A 23897-nucleotide genomic window follows, 5' to 3' on the forward strand; every position below is an offset into this window, starting at 1 on the left:
GATCCCGGCTACCTAACTGCTGCCTGTCTTGAGGCTTCAACTTGAGATCCAGCTGTCACAAAAGGGGCGGAGCCCGAGTCGGCAGTGACGCACCCCTCCTACATATGCATTAAGCCGTGGGGAGAGGTAAAGCATACCTCCCAACTGTCCCAATTTTCACTGGACAGTCACTTTTTTGGGGGGACTGTCCTGCTGTGCCACCCGCGGTTGCAGGGTCGCAAATCGTACAGATATCACGCTAGTCTATACCCAGCTTTAGTTCATAGACTGCGCTATCACACTGTCTATGCAGAGCTGCTGGTAGACACTGCAGCTCTATACTTACCCGCCCGTGACTGCAGAGGCCGAGGACGCAGCCAATAATATTGTACCTAGGGACAGCCTGACCTCTAAATACAAAAGGGAATAAGCTTAGCGCCCGACTTACTGGCAACAAGTCCGGTTTAAGCGGCTGCTTCTAAAATTCCTGAGCCTCGAAAAGACTTACAAAAAAAAAAAATAAAAAAAAAAATACACCAAAAACAATTAGAAGTTATTTTATAGTGCTTCCATAGACTGTCAGGGTGACACTGAACAGTGCATTTTTCTTTTATAATACTGGACAGTATCAGGCACTTATAGACTATGCTTCAGTGCCCCCTCAAGACTGGAGTCTTCTGATCTTCTGTTCAGGGCTTTTCCTTTTTTTTTTTTTAACCTAAGGCGGCATTTATAGATGTATCACAGTAAGACAATAGCATTCTCCAATCCTTTCCTGTAGCGGAGAGTTACATTCAGTTCTGTCCGCAAACAGAACCCATTGTTACCCGATTTATGGTTCCACCATTTCCACCGTCTCCTGTTCTGCGTTTACGGCGACCGAACCCAAACAAAGGAGAAAGATGATTAATGGTTTCAATTATGGTTGTAACCCACTTTGTCTTTCACTGAATCAAAATGTGTGACCTGTGGTCATGTTAGGAAGAATTTGACTAAAATGCTTTCTGTACCTTCGAGTGTTAAAATGAGGCTTTAGAACACTCGGCCTCTAAAGAGAGTCAGAAATGTCACATGACCAAATAAGTAAACATTCTTAGTAACCAAAATCACTAACTTCTTTAAATAGCATATTTACAAAAAAAAAACCCTCATTACAAAAGAATTTATCAGAGCAGGTTTGTTCTAGTATGCTGTAGTTTTTGTACATAGTTGAAAAAGAAAATAAAAAAATGACCGACCTTTATTTGAACTTCAAAAATAATGGCACATCTCTCAAATAATAAATCTAAAGACGTTTGCTGAGGTTTAATAATTTCATATTTCTGTACACACTGTTGTGCAAATCCAAACTGTGCAGAACATGCGTTACCTAGAAGACTGCAAGCCAGTCATTCAGATTGAATTTAGTTCTGCTGAAAAGCAAAGCTCAGAAATTGGGGTGATACCAAGAAATAATTTTGGTATATTATCTATCGGACTAATTTATGGGCTGCAATCTACAGTACGGCTTTGTAATAAGTCCACTTTTTTTTTTTTATTAAGAGTAGGACACATTATTATAATACTCTCCCCAATTCAAATAAGCTGCAAAGAATGTAACTACACTGTTCTGCAACGAGCTGGCTGCCAAGTAACAGCAATGGGAGACTTCTATTACTTTAAAGAAAGCATCACACTGTGAGAAAACAAAACCATTTATTTGTATTAGTAGCCAAAAAATTTCTAGAGAAAACCGTTTACATAACAAAAAAAAAGTGTGTGAGAGGTCCGAGATGCAAAACAAGTTGTTACAGCAGAAAACTTAAAACAAAAAGTCCTTTTCGGAGAAGACGCGGCCGTTCAGCAGTGACTGGCGCTCCCTGTAACAGAGATTCACAGCGATAAGACATGAGAAGCACAAAGATATGAAACAATCAACACGTTTATTACAGTGAAAAAATGTGTCCTGAAACAAAAACTCGCTATTCCAGTTACTGAACTCAGGAATGTTGCTCAAGAATTTGGATGTCAAGATACAGTTGTGTTTACGGAAGTTAAATCTTCTAAAAATATTAGACAAATGGAGAAGTTGACCATAGCAACCAGTATCTGCCTATCATTTTATACAGTAGAATGCACTGGACAGATGTTGAGATGTCAATATCTTCACTTGTACATTCTTTAGGAGTTTTGATACATTTCCCCCTGTGTGCGTTAGAAAGGTTCAAAATGGTTTTCACCAACAGCAAAAATGTTTGGTTTAGTTTATTGCAGGAAGCCATTGAAAACCCAAGGCCGGGTATCATCTGACAACTGAAGGCAGCAAACTGTGGTGCAGTAGGAGGTAGGGGGTGGGGGTGTTGGTGAGGTTTAGCTGTCTGGAGGCACCGGGTCTAGCCTCCACTGAAGGCAGTGAAGGTGCAGTGAAGGGATAGGGGTACTAATGATGTGCCAAGTGGCGGCCGGACCCCTGAATCCACACCAGCCTGGACTTGAACAAATGTCTCACAAGGAGAACAAATAGTAATAAACTATGGTGTTCGATCATCACCGGTATCCGGAAGGAAAACACACAGTAAATAGATAAAAGAAAGAAAGAGAAAAAACAAAACAAAAACAGTAAATGGGTAGACACCAGATGGTCAACAGGGTCAAAGGGATGACCGTTAGATGGTGGACATGAACATGGGTTTTCATTATATTTAATGATTTTAGGGTTAGTGTTAGGCATTTGGCGGAGGGTTAGAGCTTGGTACTAGTGGAAGGGTTAGGGTTAGGCATTTGGCGGAGGGTTAGAGGTAGGCACTAGTGGAATGGTTAGGGTTAGGCATTTGGCGGAGGGTTAGAGGTAGGCACTAGTGGAAGGGTTGGGGTTAGGCATTTGGTGGAGGGTTAGAGTTGGGCACTAGTGGAATGGTTAGAGTTAGGCATTTGGCGGAGGGTTAGAGGTAGGCACTAGTGGAATGGTTAGGGTTAGGCATTTGGCGGAGGGTTAGAGGTAGGCACTAGTGGAATGGTTAGGGTTAGGCATTTGGCGGAGGGTTAGAGTTGGGCACTAGTGGAATGGTTAGAGTTAGGGTTAGGCATTTGGCGGAGGGTTAGAGGTAGGCACTAGTGGAAGAGTTAGGGTTAGGCATTTGGCGGAGGGTTAGAGGTAGGCACTAGTGGAAGAGTTAGGGTTAGGCATTTGGCGGATGGTTAGAGTTGGGCACTAGTGGAATGGTTAGAGTTAGGGTTAGGCATTTGGCGGAGGGTTAGAGGTAGGCACTAGTGGAATGGTTAGGGTTAGGCATTTGGCGGAGGGTTAGAGGTAGGCACTAGTGGAAGAGTTAGGGTTAGGCATTTGGCGGAGGGTTAGAGGTAGGCACTAGTGGAAGAGTTAGGGTTAGGCATTTGGCGGATGGTTAGAGTTAGGCATTAAAGTGCAGAGATAAAGTACCAGCCATCCAGCTGCTGTCATTTTTAATCACAGCCTGTGACATAGCAGGTAGCTGATTGGCTTGTACTTTTGTCTTTCTGCAAGGCTTAGTGCATCCCTAAGTGGGTATGGGAATAATCAGGGAACTACTATGAGAATGGAGGGGGTGTGGCAAGTACTGTGTGGGTGTGGCCAGTGCCATGTACCTACAATCTCAGCCCGCATGTCTCCTTAAATACGTTAAAGTGGAAACATTGCATCATTTTGCGAGGAAAACAGAAATACAATTTTAATGCTGGGAATCTGATCATCATGGTGTCATGATGATGGGCCTAATTTTATGTGGAGGCCTGGAGCTGTAGTCTCATCCGCCCCATTTTTAATCCGACTCTGTCTGTAATCACACATCTTATGAGATACTATATCTGCAATATCAGTATCTTCATGTTCGGGGGTAATAGGTACAAATAAAATAAATCTGCATTATGGAAAAATTGTGTGAATATTGAAAAATAATTAATGGAGTTACCAACTGAAGGACAGGACTTAAAGCAAAGCTTGTAATGGGAAGGAAAGGGAAAGGGAAAGGGAAAGGGAAAGGGAAAGAACTGGGCAGATGCTCTACAGTGTCTCCAATGCCACACAGACAAGGACCTAGGTTACTCCTACCAGAACGTGGGTGGCGTCTTACCTGGTGAAATAAGATGTTGCTCTTGTGCTCTGTTTCTTTGTCTGTAGATAAAACATAGTAAAATATTAATTTATTCCTAGCTGCAGATGCAGATACAGGTGGTGGAGTCATACAGCTGTATTAGGCATTTATTACTCCTTCTAAAGCACCAACAATAACTGTAGAGATTACAGGTAATCTAAGAACCCTTCCATCACTTTTAATTTGATGATCCGAAGGATTCTTAAATGAGCATACCGCCTTTAAACCACTGAGGTGACCCATATGAAGAATCTTGGTCATTACCATTATCCTAAATAGGTTTCTTTAGGCTGCTATTCAGGATTTAGAACTTTTCAGTGTCACGGGACTACCATGCCAGCCACATTGCACATGATACTGTGAGCAGAGAGGCTTCGGAATGACAGTCAGAGCTCTATGTACTATAAAATACCCAATCTCCTTGCACCCCTCTTCCTCCACAGTCTGTGTCAGATCATATCCTGTGCAGGCCCCTAAGCAGTCGAAATCTCAGGGCCCCACTCCCAAATTATCTCCTAATATGTTTTTAATTTTACAAATCATCTACGATCTGGAAACTAATGTGAATCTTAGGTCTATGGTTTATGTACTTTAAGTTGTTAATGGGCACATTCACTAACTGTAAAAATTGCCCCCCCCCCCCCCCCCCTGCCAAAAACGTTTCTGGGGCATGTAATCTGTATAAACACTGGCAAGAGCATCAGCGCCAGTTCCCCCAGGGTCTGCGAGGGATGATGCTACACCACTGGTGATATTACATTGATAGAGTATTTTGTCTATAAAGTAAAGTTTTTGTTTGTTTGAGTTGAATTTAGGAAATCTTGATTGTAGTTTCCTTTCAAAATCAAATCAATATTATTTTTAGCTATTTTTGCAGGGGGCTCCATAGGGGAGGTGCGTACTCCGCCTATTTGGCAATCCGGCAATGCCCTTAGAAATAACAATAATGTCTGGCAGCCATATTTGACAGCTCTCCAGAGCCATTTTGAAAATTGCAGTTACAAATAAAAGGAATGTCGTATGCAAGAGAGGGGGGAGGGGGGGGGGGGGGACACAAAAAACAAACACTTCACTCGCTATGTAAAGGCAAAACAAAAAACTTGTGGTATTGCCGGTTTACTTTAAAGCCATAAAGAAACAAAGTCAAGTCAAGGACACTCCGCACTTACTCATTCTTCTGGTTGAATTTACATCTGCATTTTCCACCTGGAGGTTAAAAAAAAAAAAAAAAAACGAGTTTGTTAACCAAAAAAATATTTTTTTTTAAATAAATTAGGGTAAGGGTTTGGGGGCATCAGTCTGTACGTGAAGGAAAGATCCGGATTCCAAGAAAGTACAAGAACTGCCATTTTTGGAGGTTTCCCGCAATGCCCATATGTATCAAGCACTGGAAATCAAAATCTTTCCAGAGCTTGTACCCGATAGTCAATGCCATCTATAGATGGCCTTGCCTATAGAGTCCTATTGGCTTCTATTTGCACAAATCCCCCAGAAAAGATCATGAACAACAAAGGAGAAAATTCTAACTCTATGAAAAACTGTGTTCTCAGAGAGGAGAAAAGAGCTGTGCCACTCTACATAACACTGTATAACATACCCCACAGTTTGGGCAGAATCCGATGTATTACGCAGAACTATCAATAAGTAAATTGGTAAAAGGACAAGGGGAGGGGGAGCCGTGACTACCATAACTGTATAGTATGTATTACACAATACATATAGTGTAACTGGAATTGATATATTTAGTCCCAGAAAGTTTAAGAGGCCAATTCAATTAGCCACTAACCGGTCAAAAATTGCTTAATGCAGGGTTACTCAATTAGAAGTCTGCATGTAGTTAACGTGGGTCTCAATGGTAGCGAACAAGTTTTATTTCTCAACTTCAGACTGGGTGAAAAGTAGGGGTTGGGGATCCTCATTTTAAATGAGAAATGTTGGGTCAAAGTGCAGTACCCCAGGGACACCCCTCCCAATCAATAAATGTATTTAGATTTATGTAAATAGAAAAATATAGTACATTAAGGTCATGCCATTTTCCAAGTTATTTTCTTATTTTCTCTAAAACGCAGAGAAATGGGTGTAAATGATGTGGGACATGTATGTTGGGTTTTTTATTGATGGGAAAGGTTTTTTTTATCTTTCAGATGAGTTGCAAGTGGGTTTTCTCAACTTTTTACAAACTTATATTTACTATAGACACATTTCAGTGTACCCCCAAATAATCTAGACATTTATTTGCTGAAAAACCACTTTATGGCTGTGATTTTTTTCCAGTAATTTTTGGTTTGGTGTGGAGTCATCCTTTAAGGCTTCATCAACTGTATATATTGTGAATACACAAGAGCGGTTCTTGGTGCGGGCAAGCAGTGCCTACGCTCAGGGCGCTGCGGCCTGGGGGCGTGGCCGCAGGCGCCCGCCACCTACCCGCACCCCACTCCCCGGCTGCAACAGACGCCGTGGGCTGTGTGGGCGTCCGCTGCAGCCGGCGCACCTGTCAGACACTAGGGGTCATTATTGTGCGGCGCTGCTATGGGAGAGACGTCATGACATCTCTCCCATAGAGAGGAGCCGTGGGCGGCCAGACGGAGGGCAGCAGCAGCGGTCGGGAAGCAGGAGCGGGGCTGCTAAGTATTGTTTTTTTGTGTGTGTTTGTAAGCGGCTACTAAGGGGCACAACTACTGGGGGCACAACTAAAGTGGCAAATCTACTGGGGGCACAACTACAGGGGGCACGCTCGTGCCCTATGAAGCCACGCCCATATTTTTGCATACTGTTTTGCCACTGGGGGGGGGCACCAGTGGAAACTTTTGCACTGGGCGCCACAAGGTGTAGACCCGGCCCTATGAATATAGTACATTTATAAATGGTTCAGGGCTACTCACTCAGTAAGATGATAATTCCCATGGCACACAGGACACCAGCAACAACAAGCCCGGCTACCTTAAGAGATTTGTAATCTAAAACAGGAAATAATACAATATTACAGACTTCCGTTACACCATGTGATACAGCTCTTCATATAAAGGGGAACTCCACCTTCAGGCAATTTTATCTTCAAGGCAAATTTGTTTCATTTCACTACCCAGGCAACAGATACACATCGGTCTGTACTTCCGGACTGCAAATATATTATCTACACACAGAGACAGAAATCGGCCCAACAAAAAACTGACTGCTGGCGGAGTTCCACTGTCACACACATAGATACATTATATGTACAAACAGAATATGGATTTTTGATTCTGATTCATGTTCTCACCCAGAAACACCCAGTATTCTTGTCCTCCGATACAATAAAATGGTGATACACATTGCTTATTATTTGACGAATGATACATATTGTCCGATAGAAACGCAGCAGTAATCTGCTCTTTGCGTGGCTGTAACACCCCATTTACATTACAGTACAGGGCATAAGTTATAGGTCACCTATATACAGGCATTGCAGGCAAATATTAACCATGTGAAGAGTCGATACGTACCATAGACAAAGGGATTGTGCTCTAAAAAAGAGAGAAAACAAAAATGTGTTGAAGAGGTCATAAAAATAAATACTAATATATATCTATATGTATATCTATATCTATATCTATATCTATCCAGAAAGTACTGTTTTACTGCAGGCGGAGCACGGAAAGACAGACCATATAAAAATTGATCTAGTAATTTGGTCCAACCACTGGCCAAGCGGATCAATAATATTTGTCTGGACACGTTTGGGTTAAACAAAAGAAATATGGCTATTTAACAAAGAAATGGGGCTCAATCCAGTATACTGCCCAGGGTCATCTATTTGCACTATACATAATTTGATTTGCAGCCAATTAAGTATAAAACAGCCACAATGGAACCCATTTATCAAAAGAATATTTGCGTCTATTTCCCAGTACACGTTTTCGGGGTTATCCGCAAATATTTAGTATCACCCGAATGTACGTAGGAGGGACCGCAGCAAATCGACCCGATTCCTGCTGCGATTCCTTCATTCCCACCAGCAGCCGCATCCCCCATAGGTTACTATATCAGATGCAAAGGTGCCAGATTTTATTAATTTCCGGAATGCGACGGGCTCCTTTCAGAGACCACGTCCCTGTGGGTGTACAATGATACATTGACCCGGCACAGTGGCATTTTGCAATGCAATCCAGGGCGCTAATATCGCACCCAGATCACACTGAATATGTGATTAATTACACATGACATGTCCCTAAATGGTCAGAGACAGACTAGAATGGTATTCCTATAGGAGATTATTTTTAATGAGAGATTCTGTACGTACACAGTATATACAGAGCTACTGTCTTCTATACAAAGTGAAGTCCGAATGTAAAAAAAAATTGGCCACCAGTCAAGCTTTTGTCCCGACTGCCAGAATGCTGGGAGAGAAGTTCCAATAATCAGAGAATCTGCAAACAGGTTCCACCAAGCAATGCAGGACTATATTTAGGGCAAGGGAGAATTTATGGATGGCACAAATCAGTCAGAAGCACTGTGCACCATGGTGGTCATTCCGCGTTGAGCACTCGCTAGCAGTTTTTTTGCAGCCGTGCAAACGCTATGCCGCCTTCCACTGGGAGCGTATTTTAGCTGCGAACGAAAGGATAGCAGAGCGGCGGCAAAGTTTTTTGTGCAGTTTTTAGAGTAGCTCAAAACCTACTCAGCGCTTGCGATCACTTCAGACTATTCAGTTCCTTTTTTGACGTCACGAACACGTCCCTGCATTCGCCCAGCCACGCCTGCGTTTTTCCTGGCACGCCTGCATTTTTTCGAACACTCCCTGAAAACGGTCAGTTGACACCCAGAAACGCCCACTTCATGTCAATGACTCTGCGGCCAGCAGTGCGACTGAAAAACTTTGCTAGACCTTGTGTGAAACTACATCGGTCGTTGTAAAAGTATGACGCACGTGCACATTGCACCGCATACACAGAAGTGCCGTTCTTTTGCCCCATCGCTGCACAGCGACCGAATGCAGCTAGCAATCAACTCGGAATGACCACCTATATCCCAACTGCAAAGATCTAGAACATATAGAGTAAGAAACTTGGACACATACAGACCTTCCGATGATCCTTTCTCTGCATGCAGATATGAAGCAGCTGAAAAGAAAGAGGAAGAGATGATTCAGAATCCTGCATCCTATTGCATTTACCCCCTAATCTGGGAGACAAAACAGTGGTATTCTTATCATGTTTATAACCTTTTGTTTATAAGACGCCAGAGTTCTATAGTGACAAATTACGTTCCATTAGATTCGAATGACCGACAAGAGGTGACTTTACCAGTTGGTGGAAGGACAAAAAAATAAAATAAAAAAAAATGGCAGGTATAAAAATATATTGAAATATTACGATGGAAGCAATAAAGACACCAACTGTAGCTTGATGCGTAGGTCTGGTAAATTCCAGAATTCAGCCGGTTTGTTTTATTATTTTGCTTATTTCCCTCTCTCCCATCTATCGCAATGCTGGAAACACCTCCAAAATGAGACAATGGGCCCAACTCAGAGTTGATCGCAGCAGCAAATTTGTTAGCAGTTGGGCAAAATCACGTGAACTGCAGGGGGGGGGGGGGGGGGGGGGGGGGATGTAACATGTGCAGAGAGAGTTGGATTTGGGTGGGGTGTGTTCAAACTGAAATCTAAAATCGCAGTGTAAAAATAAAGCAGCCAGTATTTACCCTGCAGAGAAAATATAACCCACCCAAATCTAACTCTCTGCACATGTTACATCTGCCCGACCTGAAGATGTAACCTGTTTTGCCTAACTGCTAACAAATTTTCTGCTGCGATCAACTGTGAATTACCCCCAATGTTTCAAGGTCACTGTTAATGAACCAGATGGTTATTTAGTTGCAGCTTCCTCTGGATATATCTCATCCTACTCTATGTTGTGAAGCCTGGACTACCCATAAACTAAAGTGTTAGAAAGTGGTGTGTGTGTGTGTGTGTGTGTGTGTGTGTGTGTGTGTGTGTGTGTGTGTGTGTGTGTGTGTGTGATAAATGTCCATTTTAAGCTGAAAAGTCAGTGTGGTCTGTAGATTTAAGTGCTGTAAATAGCGAATACATTTGCAACCACTTGAAATCCTTCAAGTGCTTCTAAAAAAATAAACACAATGAAACCACAACCCGAATTTCTAACAGTAAAACATCTTATTTAACCAATGAAGTATATTATAATATGATAAAGAAAAAAAAACATAAAAATATTTATCAGAAGGTAAAACGGCTTCTCCAGGTGACAGATATTTGGAGGAATTTCTGCACCTTGTAAAACAAACAAATTGATAATTGCGTTCACGTTACATCGCAGCATAATGCGCTCCGTTCACTTACATGCCAGCATCAGGAACACTGTGACAATGAGGTCCTGCATCTTCAGCTCTGCTGCTGCCAGCCTGCCAAGAACAAGAGCAGAAGCGTAAACAGATGAACCTTGTTCAGTGAAGCGACACAATGTACAGGAGCCAGCGATGGCACAAGTGCGTGTTCCTAACCCCGAAGCAAAGTACACCCCTACACAGCCCTCCAACAGCAATAAACCCAATGCCAGAATTTATGTAGGTCGCCGGCACCGGTTTCTGGGTGCCCATTGTGGGCGCCTGTGTCTGGGTTTCTGCAACTCCTACGTGGACATTTCTTGATGGCAACTGGCCAGGCCCAATGTTGACGCATATAAAAAAATAAATAAGTGTCATGGGTGTGTACCCAGAGAGGAAATCTATGCTGATTGGACACTAAATTCAGGCGTATCTGCGCCTAGTATAGGGTAGGTGCCAATAATGGTCAACAGTGACTAGGTCACCACCTGGAATAGGTTGCCACAGTCATTGAGTCGAGATGGAAATGTCGACATGGAAAAAGGTCAACATAAGGTGTTTTTTTTTATGTTGTAGTTTTCTTCGTAAAGTAACCGGTTACACCAAATTAGTGCACAGTGTCCCCTCGCATGGCTCACTTCGCTCACCATGCTTCAGGCAAGTGACGCGCTGCACTCAGCATGTTACTATTCCCAATCGTAGTCCACATCGGTCTTAAAGTACACATAAACAAAGTTCAAAAAAGTAAAAAAAAAAAATTTGAAAAATGCATGTCGACCTAACGCATGTTGACCAATAGTGGTCGATCTAATGGGTGTCGACCTAAGCATTATCTGCCTGAAGACCGGATACCGGTAATCACAGTTGCTCTTGCAACAGATCAGTGGGGTTGGTGCAATTGCATAGGTCTACATGCTACACGTTCGTTGAAGAAACAGTGGAAGAGATTTTCACAAGATAATCAAGTTCCGGATAGGAGGACAAGACAGATGGCAAGTTTAATTTCCCCCTTATTACAGAACTCTCAAGATCCATCCTGGAAGGTTATTACAGTGAACAAAGGCCATTTGTACTCTTCACACTGTTTCATACATCTCCCCCATAGACCGATCATATGTGACGGCAGAGAAGAACCACTTGGTCCACCTAGTCTGCCCATGCACACACTTACACACTAGGGTTCATTTTTGTCAGGGGCCAATTCACTCACCAGTAGATTTGATTGTAAGTAGAAACCCATGCAAGCACAGGGGGGAGAACATACAAACTCCACACAGCTGTAGTAGGGAATTGAACCCATGACCTCAGTGCTGTAAGGCAGTAATGCTAACGATTACACCATCTGTCTTGTTTAAAGACGCCCCACTGCCGGCTTCTGCGATCTGATGGCATTGGATCCTGTGTGTGACCATTGGACGTCAGATACCATCCGCTTACTCAGCATGTCTGGCAAAACCACGCTGCCAGGGAAAGTGAAACGCGTATGAGGTCACAGCTACTGGCTACAGCACGCACAGAAAAGGGGTCAGTTTTCTGAAAAGCTCCTGGCTGCCACCAAACACCATCATTATGTTAATCCTTCTGCGGCTACAAGTAACAGATTATAAATGGAAAAACTAGGAAGACTTTATTGATCCATTCAATGGTGGTCTAAAACCAAAGGGTGGTATTTACTGTATATCAAATAATCTAATTGGGAACAACTATAGCAGAATTACACTATATCATGACTTATATTGTCTGGAGTATAGTAAATGGCTCAGTAGGGGAACTGGTAGAGACATTGCTAGAGCAGTCCAAGAAAATAATACAAAAAGTTACACAAATAAGTAATTAAAGGGGAATAAATTCAGTTAGCTGCAAAATCGCGGTAATTTACTGCAATTGCCATTTTTACATCTTTTTTGCTGCAAAAACAGACTTTTCACGGGTAGGCATGCTCCTGTGATTCACCCTATTCAATTGCAAATTTGCAAAAAACTACATGATCGCAAAATTTGTTCTAGTGAAAAATGGATAAATCTGTCCGTAGTGCCCAAAAAACTAAACTAAGATACATACATACATACATACATACATACATACATACATTTTTCAGCAAAATAAGTGCTAGAATTAAATTCAGGGTACATAAAAATTAGAGATGAGCGGGTTCGGTTTCTCTGAATCCGAACCCGCCAGAACTTCATGTTTTTTTCCACGGGTCCGAGCGACTCGGATCTTCCCGCCTTGCTCGGTTAACCCGAGCGCGCCCGAACGTCATCATGACGCTGTCGGATTCTCGCGAGGCTCGGATTCTATCGCGAGACTCGGATTCTATATAAGGAGCCGCGCGTCGCCGCCATTTTCACACGTGCATTGAGATTGATAGGGAGAGGACGTGGCTGGCGTCCTCTCCGTTTAGACACTTGATTTACTAATTTTGGGGAGCATTAGGAGTACTCAGTAGTGTACAGTGCAGAGTTTTGCTGATAGTGACCAGTGACCACCACTTTTATTTATAATCCGTTCTCTGCCTGAAAAAAGCGATACACAGCACACAGTGACTCAGTCACATACCATATCTGTGTGCACTGCTCAGGCTCAGGCCAGTGTGCTGCATCATCTATATATATTATATATCTGTCTGACTGCTCAGCTCACACAGCTTATAATTGTGGGGGAGACTGGGGAGCACTACTGCAGTGCCAGTTATAGGTTATAGCAGGAGCCAGGAGTACATAATATTATATTAAAATTAAACAGTGCACACTTTTGCTGCAGGAGTGTGACTAGTGACCAGTGACCTGACCACCAGTATATAATATTAGTAGTATACTATCTCTTTATCAACCAGTCTATATATTAGCAGCAGACACAGTACAGTGCGGTAGTTCATGGCTGTGGCTACCTCTGTGTCGGCACTCGGCAGCCCGTCCATAATTGTATATACCAGTGACCTAACCGTGGTTTTTTTTTTCTTTCTTTATACATACATACTAGTTACGAGTATACTATCTCTTTATCAACCAGTCTATATATTAGCAGCAGACACAGTACAGTGCGGTAGTTCACGGCTGTGGCTACCTCTGTGTCGGCACTCGGCAGCCCGTCCATAATTGTATACTAGTATCCAATCCATCCATCTCCATTGTTTACCTGAGGTGCCTTTTAGTTGTGCCTATTAAAATATGGAGAACAAAAATGTTGAGGTTCCAAAATTAGGGAAAGATCAAGATCCACTTCCACCTCGTGCTGAAGCTGCTGCCACTAGTCATGGCCGAGACTATGAAATGCCAGCAACGTCGTCTGCCAAGGCCGATGCCCAATGGCATAGTACAGAGCATGTCAAAACCAAAACACCAAATATCAGTAAAAAAAGGACTCCAAAACCTAAAATAAAATTGTCGGAGGAGAAGCGTAAACTTGCCAATATGCCATTTACCACACGGAGTGGCAAGGAACGGCTGAGGCCCTGGCCTATGTTCATGGCTAGTGGTTCAGCTTCACATGAGGATGGAAGCACTCAGCCTCTCGCTAAAAAACTGAAAAGACTCAAGCTGGCAAAAGCACCGCAAAGAACTGTGCGTTCTTTGAAATCCCAAATCCACAAGGAGAGTCCAATTGTGTCGGTTGCGATGCCTGACCTTCCCAACACTGGACGTGAAGAGCATGCGCCTTCCACCATTTGCACGCCCCCTGCAAGTGCTGGAAGGAGCACCCGCTGTCCAGTTCCTGATAGTCAGATTGAAGATGTCAGTGTTGAAGTACACCAGGATGAGGAGGATATGGGTGTTGCTGGCGCTGGGGAGGAAATTGACCAGGAGGATTCTGATGGTGAGGTGGTTTGTTTAAGTCAGGCACCCGGGGAGACACCTGTTGTCCGTGGGAGGAATATGGCCGTTGACATGCCAGGTGAAAATACCAAAAAAATCAGCTCTTCGGTGTGGAGGTATTTCACCAGAAATGCGGACAACAGGTGTCAAGCCGTGTGTTCCCTTTGTCAAGCTGTAATAAGTAGGGGTAAGGACGTTAACCACCTCGGAACATCCTCCCTTATACGTCACCTGCAGCGCATTCATAATAAGTCAGTGACAAGTTCAAAAACTTTGGGTGACAGCGGAAGCAGTCCACTGACCAGTAAATCCCTTCCTCTTGTAACCAAGCTCACGCAAACCACCCCACCAACTCCCTCAGTGTCAATTTCCTCCTTCCCCAGGAATGCCAATAGTCCTGCAGGCCATGTCACTGGCAAGTCTGACGAGTCCTCTCCTGCCTGGGATTCCTCCGATGCATCCTTGCGTGTAACGCCTACTGCTGCTGGCGCTGCTGTTGTTGCCGCTGGGAGTCGATGGTCATCCCAGAGGGGAAGTCGTAAGACCACTTTTACTACTTCCAGTAAGCAATTGACTGTTCAACAGTCCTTTGCGAGGAAGATGAAATATCACAGCAGTCATCCTACTGCAAAGCGGATAACTGAGTCCTTGACAACTATGTTGGTGTTAGACGTGCGTCCGGTATCCGCCGTTAGTTCACAGGGAACTAGACAATTTATTGAGGCAGTGTGCCCCCGTTACCAAATACCATCTAGGTTCCACTTCTCTAGGCAGGCGATACCGAGAATGTACACGGACGTCAGAAAAAGACTCACCAGTCTCCTAAAAAATGCAGTTGTACCCAATGTCCACTTAACCACGGACATGTGGACAAGTGGAGCAGGGCAGGGTCAGGACTATATGACTGTGACAGCCCACTGGGTAGATGTATGGACTCCCGCCGCAAGAACAGCAGCGGCGGCACCAGTAGCAGCACCTCGCAAACGCCAACTCTTTCCTAGGCAGGCTACGCTTTGTATCACCGCTTTCCAGAATACGCACACAGCTGAAAACCTCTTACGGCAACTGAGGAAGATCATCGCGGAATGGCTTACCCCAATTGGACTCTCCTGTGGATTTGTGGCATCGGACAACGCCAGCAATATTGTGTGTGCATTAAATATGGGCAAATTCCAGCACGTCCCATGTTTTGCACATACCTTGAATTTGGTGGTGCAGAATTTTTTAAAAAACGACAGGGGCGTGCAAGAGATGCTGTCGGTGGCCAGAAAAATTGCGGGACACTTTCGGCGTACAGGCACCACGTACAGAAGACTGGAGCACCACCAAAAACTACTGAACCTGCCCTGCCATCATCTGAAGCAAGAAGTGGTAACGAGGTGGAATTCAACCCTCTATATGCTTCAGAGGTTGGAGGAGCAGCAAAAGGCCATTCAAGCCTATACAATTGAGCACGATATAGGAGATGGAATGCACCTGTCTCAAGTGCAGTGGAGAATGATTTCAACGTTGTGCAAGGTTCTGATGCCCTTTGAACTTGCCACACGTGAAGTCAGTTCAGACACTGCCAGCCTGAGTCAGGTCATTCCCCTCATCAGGCTTTTGCAGAAGAAGCTGGAGGCATTGAAGAAGGAGCTAAAAGGGAGCGATTCCGCTAGGCATGTGGGACTTGTGGATGCAGCCCTTAATTCGCTTAACAAGGATTCACGGGTGGTCAATCTGTTGAAATCAGAGCACTACATTTTGGCCACCGTGCTCGATCCTAGATTTAAAGCCTACCTTGGATCTCTCTTTCCGGCAGACACAGGTCTGCTGGGGTTGAAAGACCTGCTGGTGACAAAATTGTCAAGTCAAGCGGAACGCGACCTGTCAACATCTCCTCCTTCACATTCTCCCGCAACTGGGGGTGCGAGGAAAAGGCTCAGAATTCCAAGCCCACCCGCTGGCGGTGATGCAGGGCAGTCTGGAGCGACTGCTGATGCTGACATCTGGTCCGGACTGAAGGACCCGACAACGATTACGGACATGTCGTCTACTGTCACTGCATATGATTCTCTCAACATTGATAGAATGGTGGAGGATTATATGAGTGACCGCATCCAAGTAGGCACGTCACACAGTCCGTACTTATACTGGCAGGAAAAAGAGGCAATTTGGAGGCCCTTGCACAAACTGGCTTTATTCTACCTAAGTTGCCCTCCCACAAGTGTGTACTCCGAAAGAGTGTTTAGTGCCGCCGCTCACCTTGTCAGCAATCGGCGTACGAGGTTACATCCAGAAAATGTGGAGAAGATGATGTTCATTAAAATGAATTATAATCAATTCCTCCGCGGAGACATTGACCAGCAGCAATTGCCTCCACAAAGTACACAGGGAGCTGAGATGGTGGATTCCAGTGGGGACGAATTTGTAATCTGTGAGGAGGGGGATGTACACGGTGATATATCGGAGGGTGAAGATGAGGTGGACATCTTGCCTCTGTAGAGCCAGTTTGTGCAAGGAGAGATTAATTGCTTCTTTTTTGGGGGGGGTCCAAACCAACCCGTCATATCAGCCACAGTCGTGTGGCAGACCCCGTCACTGAAATGATGGGTTGGTTAAAGTGTGCATGTCCTGTTTTGTTTATACAACATAAGGGTGGGTGGGAGGGCCCAAGGATAATTCCATCTTGCACCTCTTTTTTCTTTTCTTTTTCTTTGCATCATGTGCTGATTGGGGAGGGTTTTTTGGAAGGGACATCCTGCGTGACACTGCAGTGCCACTCCTAGATGGGCCCGGTGTTTGTGTCGGCCACTAGGGTCGCTAATCTTACTCACACAGCTACCTCATTGCGCCTCTTTTTTTCTTTGCGTCATGTGCTGTTTGGGGAGGGTTTTTTGGAAGGGACATCCTGCGTGACACTGCAGTGCCACTCCTAGATGTGCCCGGTGTTTGTGTCGGCCACTAGGGTCGCTAATCTTACTCACACAGCTACCTCATTGCGCCTCTTTTTTTCTTTGCATCATGTGCTGTTTGGGGAGGGTTTTTTGGAAGGGCCATCCTGCGTGACACTGCAGTGCCACTCCTAGATGGGCCCGGTGTTTGTGTCGGCCACTAGGGTCGCTAATCTTACTCACACAGTCAGCTACCTCATTGCGCCTCTTTTTTTCTTTGCGTCATGTGCTGTTTGGGGAGGGTTTTTTGGAAGGGACATCCTGCGTGACACTGCAGTGCCACTCCTAGATGGGCCCGGTGTTTGTGTCGGCCACTAGGGTCGCTTATCTTACTCACACAGCGACCTCGGTGCAAATTTTAGGACTAAAAATAATATTGTGAGGTGTGAGGTATTCAGAATAGACTGAAAATGAGTGTAAATTATGGTTTTTGAGGTTAATACTACTTTGGGATCAAAATGACCCCCAAATTCTATGATTTAAGCTGTTTTTTAGTGTTTTTGGAAAAAAACACCCGAATCCAAAACACACCCGAATCCGACAAAAATAATTCGGTGAGGTTTTGCCAAAACGCGTTCGAACCCAAAACACGGCCGCGGAACCGAACCCAAAACCAAAACACAAAACCCAAAAAATTTCAGGCGCTCATCTCTAATAAAAATGGGTATAAGTATATATTTGGGTAATTTTAGGAGAGAAAAAAAAAAAAAAAAAAAAAGGATTGAAGAAGACAGACCGATTACTCCCAACGGAAAATCTAAAAACACTTGTCTCACTCAAAGCATCCCAAAATACCGGTCACATACCTTGTACTCATCTCCATAATTTTGTACTTTTTTCCCCAAAAATATACCATCTAAGGTCCCGTTTCAGAGATGTACGCTATGTTGGGCGATCTGCACAGTGATGTACGCGTTTGTCGGTTACCTGCACATGCGTCTAAGTCAAACTGCGCATACGTTGCAATGGTGTGTGTGGGGCGGTTTGAAGCCTGTAAGTCTGTATGCATATGACATGGCTCTGATGTCTCATTACAGGCAGCCATGCCTGGAGATCAAAGGGCTTAGATTATTGAAGGATCTGCAACGCAGCTTCGAATCCAAACACTTGGATTTGCAACGGTGGGCATTTCAATAAACATCCCAGCGGTTGCGACAAAGTATATTCACGCACAGCTGCTGCGTACAAATTTGAAACTGTGATTGGAATTTTACATTTGTATCCCCCCCCCCCCCAAACGAGAGTTATTCCTCCATGTCGTATGTGAAGCTTTATCCACAAGTACAGGTGGGGAGTGGGACAGACCCCAATAAGTCAATAGTTTATCAGTAGGACTTTATTCTGAGCGCCTCTTGTAAAATAATGAATGACTTTATGAGCAAGGCATAGAAAACGGGTTCACCTTCCTATGCAAACAATTTCAGGTTTAGGGGAACATTTACCAAGCAGTGATAAGAGCGGAGGAGTGAGCCAGTGGAGAAGTTTCCCCCATCAACCAATCAGCAGCTTTGCATAGTTTTATAGTATGCAAATTATATATGTTACTTCAGTGCTGATTGGTTGCCATGGGCACTTCTCCACTGGCTCACTTCTCCGCTCTTATCACTGCTTAGTAAATGTCCCCCCCAAAAAATTAAGAAAATAAAATTCATGTGCAGGGTTATAGCCACAAATCTACACGATAACATGACATACAGTATAGGGGATGGCTGGGAAGTGAGGAAAGATCTGATAGTATTTAAGCACACCTTCAACTTATGTAACTTCACAGAACCAGTTTGTTTTGCTCCTGGGGAAGTGCAGCTGCCAAACCAGACAGGGGAACAAACAGGCTGGTTTCAGCAGGATGATTTAATGCAGAGTCTGACGCACAGGTTCCCAGATTCAGCCATTACAGTCCAGGTTTTAAAGGATATACATGCATAGGCGCAAGTTAATCTCTAATTTTATCCCTCATGCATATGCCCCGAGGCATCACAATAACAAATCCACGTATAAAAAGAAAATCAAAGCAAAAAAAAAAAAAAAAAAAATTTGGCCCAGATGCACTAAACCCAGAAAAGTGATAAAGTGGAGAGTGATAAAGTACTAGCCAAATTGCCATGTTACAGGCTGTGTTAGAAAAAAAATGACAGTTAAGGGGGGTACTCACGGAGCGATATTCTAAAGCAATCTGACTAGATTGTTTAGAATATAAGCATGATCGGTCCGTGTGTAGCCCTTACACATACTTGCCTACCCTCCCGGAATGGCCGGGAGGCTTCCGAAAATCAAGTGACCCTCCCGGACCCCCGGAAAAGTGGGCAAGCCTCCCGCTTTCCCCCTCAGCCGCCCGCAGCAGAGAACAAGCGGACGGCCCGAGGGGGTCCGATGACGTGATTCGCGCTGTTTCGCGTCCTCATAGCTCCACCCCCGCTATGCAGCGGCTCGTTTCTCGGCAATGCACAGCGGGGGGCGGAGTCATGATGACGTGACCCTGATGTAATGCCCCCGGACCGCCCATCCTGCTGCCGGTCACGCCCCCGTACCGCCTATCCTGCTGCCGGCCACGCCCCCCATACACCTACAACACTGCCTCCTCCCGGAGGAGGAGGCTGCAAAGTAGGTAACTATGCCCTTACAGCGATAGCGATGCGCAGCCCCGCGCATCGCTATCGCTGCTGCTAGATTGGCCAAGTGAGCTAATTGGCCAAATGAGCCCGCCCCCCACCCCCGTCTCCCCCCGCACAGATCGCGCTGTGCTGAGCGGCAAGAGAGATGTGTGCAGAGCGGTTCGCTCAGCATACATCTCTCCCCGTCTATATGGGCCTTTAGGAACGGTTTGCCTGGTACTTTATCACTTTTCATGGCTTAGTACATCTGGCCCTATGAATGTACCATGATGAGTGTAACACTTTGATGACTACAAAGAAATATGCGAATTAGAAACTGGATGCCGTAGCAAAACAATTTTTTTTCATTGCAATGGGTTAACGTTACAGTGTAATATAATCTTTGGCGGGAGACCGGGCGCACCAGTACAAGCCGAGACGTGGACTGACAAGCGCCTCGTTTTGCCAGATTATGATGCGGCACAGACACACAAAAAATTATATTATGCAACTGTGAGATCATTAATCCATAGACAAGCTTCCCTTCCTTGTGCACACAAATGCAGCGGAGGGTGATGGTTCAGGCTCTGTGGTTAGAGAACCGTAGGCCCAGATTGTACAAGTATGTATAAGTAGACAAGAGAATAATAATAATAATAATAATAATAATAATAATAATAATACAAATATAAATAAAACTTCTCACTGGTCTATAGACATGTAACACTTCTGTAACCTGATCCCAACACAGAGGCAAAAGGAACTAGGGCAAATATTGTGTCGCTGATCTATCCAGGACAAAACACTGCCCACTCAGCAAGAGCGCTGCAGTTTAGGATTGTGCAGCCAGAATAGGGACAGAAGGTCGGTAACAGACCCATGAAAGGATTCAGTATATGACCCCCCCCACACTGGAGAAACAGAGTCTTCTTCACTATAACATGAAACAGCAACAATGTAACTTTATGAATACATAAGAACCAGGAACAGTAACGAGGTTTGCTATTGTCCTATGCTGGACATTCCAGTACAAATAGTGCTACACGGTAGGCATGGCCATGGAATGGTTCACCCTCGATGGTGCCATTGGTACTTTACATCAATGGCAGAAAACTATTGATGGAAAACCATAGTTGGCTTGAAGTTGAACTATTGATAAGCATATCTACTGCCAGGGCTCCGTGAATCGTTCCTGCAGATCTGCAAAGCTCCACCTATATGTAACGTCACAATGTGTGACATCACATAGGGGTGGATCAGTGGCAGAATTTTTTTTTTTTTTTTTTAGGTGGGCCCTGTCTATTTTGTCAGTCCCGGGCCCCACAATCTCTGATGGCAACCCTGTCTACTGCTGGACAAGAGACGTGGTGTGGTTTGGCCAAAACAGGTAAGCAGAAAAATCTGAGTTGCTAGCAGGAAAACGTCGGACCTATGCCATCGATGGCCAGCTCTACAAACATCACAGCCAGTATTCGTTTAGTCCACTTGAGATTATGCCAAGAACCCGTAGTAGCTGGACATGGGAAGGCAGGTCAATTCTCTTAGAACCATGGAGGTCACCATGAAATGTCATGGACCATTGCCTTCTAGTGAATTTGTGAACCCTGGGGGAATCTATTGGGATGCGGTCAGAATGCACAGGATTCCAACACCCAATAGATAAGTGGTCTAACCCTAACATCTAATCCCCCTAAACCTAACCCTACCTACCTGCAGCATGACCATAACTCTAACCCTTCCCCCTCTCTGCAGCCTAAACCTAGCCCTCACACCCCTGCAGCCTAACCCTTCCCAGTGGTGCCAAACCCTACCATCCAGCGGGTTCACTAAGATATGCCGGCGGTCGGGCTCCCGGCAACCAGCATACCGGCGCCAGGAGCCCGACCGCCGGCTTACCAACAGTGTGGTGAGCGCAAATGAGCCCCTTACGGGCTCGCTACGCGCACACTATTTTATTCTCCCTCCAGGGGATCATGGAACCCCACGAGGGAGAATAAGTGTCGGTACGCTGGCTGTCGGTCTCCCGGCACCAGTATGCTGGTCGCCGGGAGCCCGACCGCCGGCATACTGAAGACCACCCCATCCAGCAGCCTAAACCTAAAATACCTCAGTAGCATACTTACGTTCGGGTTGCCAGCAGTCAGGATTCTGGCATTTCAATTGATGTTGGAATTTTTACTGCTGGGATCTGGTCATATTCATATGCATCATTATAGGCAAAATCAAGGGTACAATTTTTTTTTTTTATAAAAGATAATTACAAAAAAAAAGTTGAGACAAAAAAATAAAGATGCGTCATACAATATCTACTTTAATGCGTGATGGGGTGGTATAACATCATTATGGGAGAATGTGAATAACTACGCATACAAATTGCAGACGTCCTCAAGTTTGAATATAGTCTGAGAAAGATGAGATTAGTTTGCAGTGCACCTGGGGGGGAGGGGGGGGGGGGTGTTATGAAAAACCCAGATGGACAGATTTATTTTTCCCTCCGACAGTCTCCATCTCAGTCTCTAATGTTTTGTGGGTGGGGTCCAGTTAGTCTCTCATGGATACTGAAGATATATGAACCTTCTGTTACATCTCCCTGTATTAATTAAAAACACATTTGTCAGCATGTCATACCTGGGACCAGGGTCGGACTGGCCCACAGGGGTACCAGGGAAACCACCGGTAGGCCCCACTGCCTGAGTACCCACTCCTTCCTCTAGGGATCAGGATCCAGACTGTGCACTTGTATTATACATGGTAAATATGTTGCATTACACTGCAATAGACTATTGTTTTTTTCAGCCTTTGTGGAAGCTGACCACACCCCCTTTGTAGGCTGGCCACACCCTTAAGTATGGCCCCCTATCACTGCATTCCCCCGGTGGGCCCTTCATGCCCCAGTCCGACACTGCCTGGGACTACACACCCCGGAGTATGAGAGAGGTCAACTGTTGTATTATTATATTTTCTTTTTCATCATCAGAAAACCATTGATGCTTGAGCGCTGCACGCACAGGACTGAAACATCAGGGCACCATCGTCAGCGGTGCAGTATTGGCGGTGTACCATCACTGGCAAAAAACACTCGCCATTGGCTGTTGCAAAGCCACCCAAAGTTACAGCACTGTATCAACTGCGTGAAGACCGGACATCTGAGGAACCCACAGGATACTCGGGCTGCGCGGTGAAATCACGCTGCCGGGGGCCAGCGAAGTTGAATATGAATGCGCAGCCACTGGCTTGGGCACACCCAGAAAACAGGGCGGTCGTGCTATAATTTTTTAGAATGTTGCTCATCCCCACCCCCAAATGTTAGCAGCTTGTCAATCATGCTGCAGCATTTGGGGCACAGCTAGTGATGTCACACAAACAGATCTGCACGTGCGCACTGCGTAGATCAGAAAACAAATAGAATTTACATAAGACTCTGAATCAGGCCCACACTCAGAATTACCACCAGGCCTCCATGTACATTTCCATTGTGACGGTTGTATACAACAACCTCAGGCATTCCTCTGCGCTCAGTTCCCCGGAATGATGTGAATCGTTGTTTGTGAATCTGGCTGGGAATTCAGCAGCGAGATGCTAAATCTATTCAGGGCGTGTGAGCCGTGTACAGAACGTTCCACGGAATAAGGAGTAAGTGTTGGGACTTTCTATAGCGACGGGGCTGGGTCCACAATGGAGGGCTGTGTGAGAGCAGGACACAGGGTTGCTGGGGTAACATTTCTGGAACAAACAGCATCCACAGAGAGGAAGATAAACAAGAAAAGGAGACGGGAACGGGGGAACGGCACAAGGGGAGCGATGAAGGGGAAAAGGTTCCACAAACAAGGCTAGAATTAATGTACAAGCCTGGAGAGGAAGCGCAGGGGACACGGAACGCAGACAAGAGAGTAGATGGTACAATATGGCAGTAATGGTATGCGAGGAGATATGCCCAGGCAGAAATCCATGTGAATCAATGCGTTTTGATTCTAAACGCTTCAGGGAGTCTCCCATACATTCTGGGAGAGTCATCAAATATGGGGTCAAAAGGTCAACACATCGTAAGATCGGTATGGAAAAGGACAGCTGCAAATTTAGATTTTTTTTGGGAGTGTTTTATTCAACACACGCCAGTCATACCCCTTTCAGACCTGCCGGCTTTGAACACGG

At 44.9% G+C, this 23897-nt stretch overlaps 1 protein-coding gene across 3 annotated transcripts in view; it reads right to left on the reverse strand.

Annotated features, from left to right (window-relative positions):
* Window positions 1-1655: 1655 nt before the first annotated feature.
* LOC134965845 (FXYD domain-containing ion transport regulator 3-like) overlaps window positions 1656-23897 on the reverse strand; it is a 39711-nt gene continuing 17469 nt past the window's right edge. For all 3 annotated transcript variants that reach the window (XM_063942224.1, XM_063942223.1, XM_063942225.1), the window contains exons 2-8: window positions 10423-10484; window positions 9149-9187; window positions 7571-7591; window positions 6971-7045; window positions 5258-5294; window positions 4068-4108; window positions 1656-1838 (exon numbers count right to left, since the gene is read on the reverse strand). In XM_063942224.1, the coding sequence (XP_063798294.1) occupies window positions 1819-1838; window positions 4068-4108; window positions 5258-5294; window positions 6971-7045; window positions 7571-7591; window positions 9149-9187; window positions 10423-10462 (273 nt within the window). In that variant the 5' untranslated portion in view covers window positions 10463-10484 and the 3' untranslated portion in view covers window positions 1656-1818. The remainder of the gene's footprint in view (window positions 1839-4067; window positions 4109-5257; window positions 5295-6970; window positions 7046-7570; window positions 7592-9148; window positions 9188-10422; window positions 10485-23897) is intronic.

This window comes from Pseudophryne corroboree, chromosome 10, assembly GCF_028390025.1.
Source record: "Pseudophryne corroboree isolate aPseCor3 chromosome 10, aPseCor3.hap2, whole genome shotgun sequence".
Lineage (NCBI taxonomy): Eukaryota > Metazoa > Chordata > Amphibia > Anura > Myobatrachidae > Pseudophryne > Pseudophryne corroboree.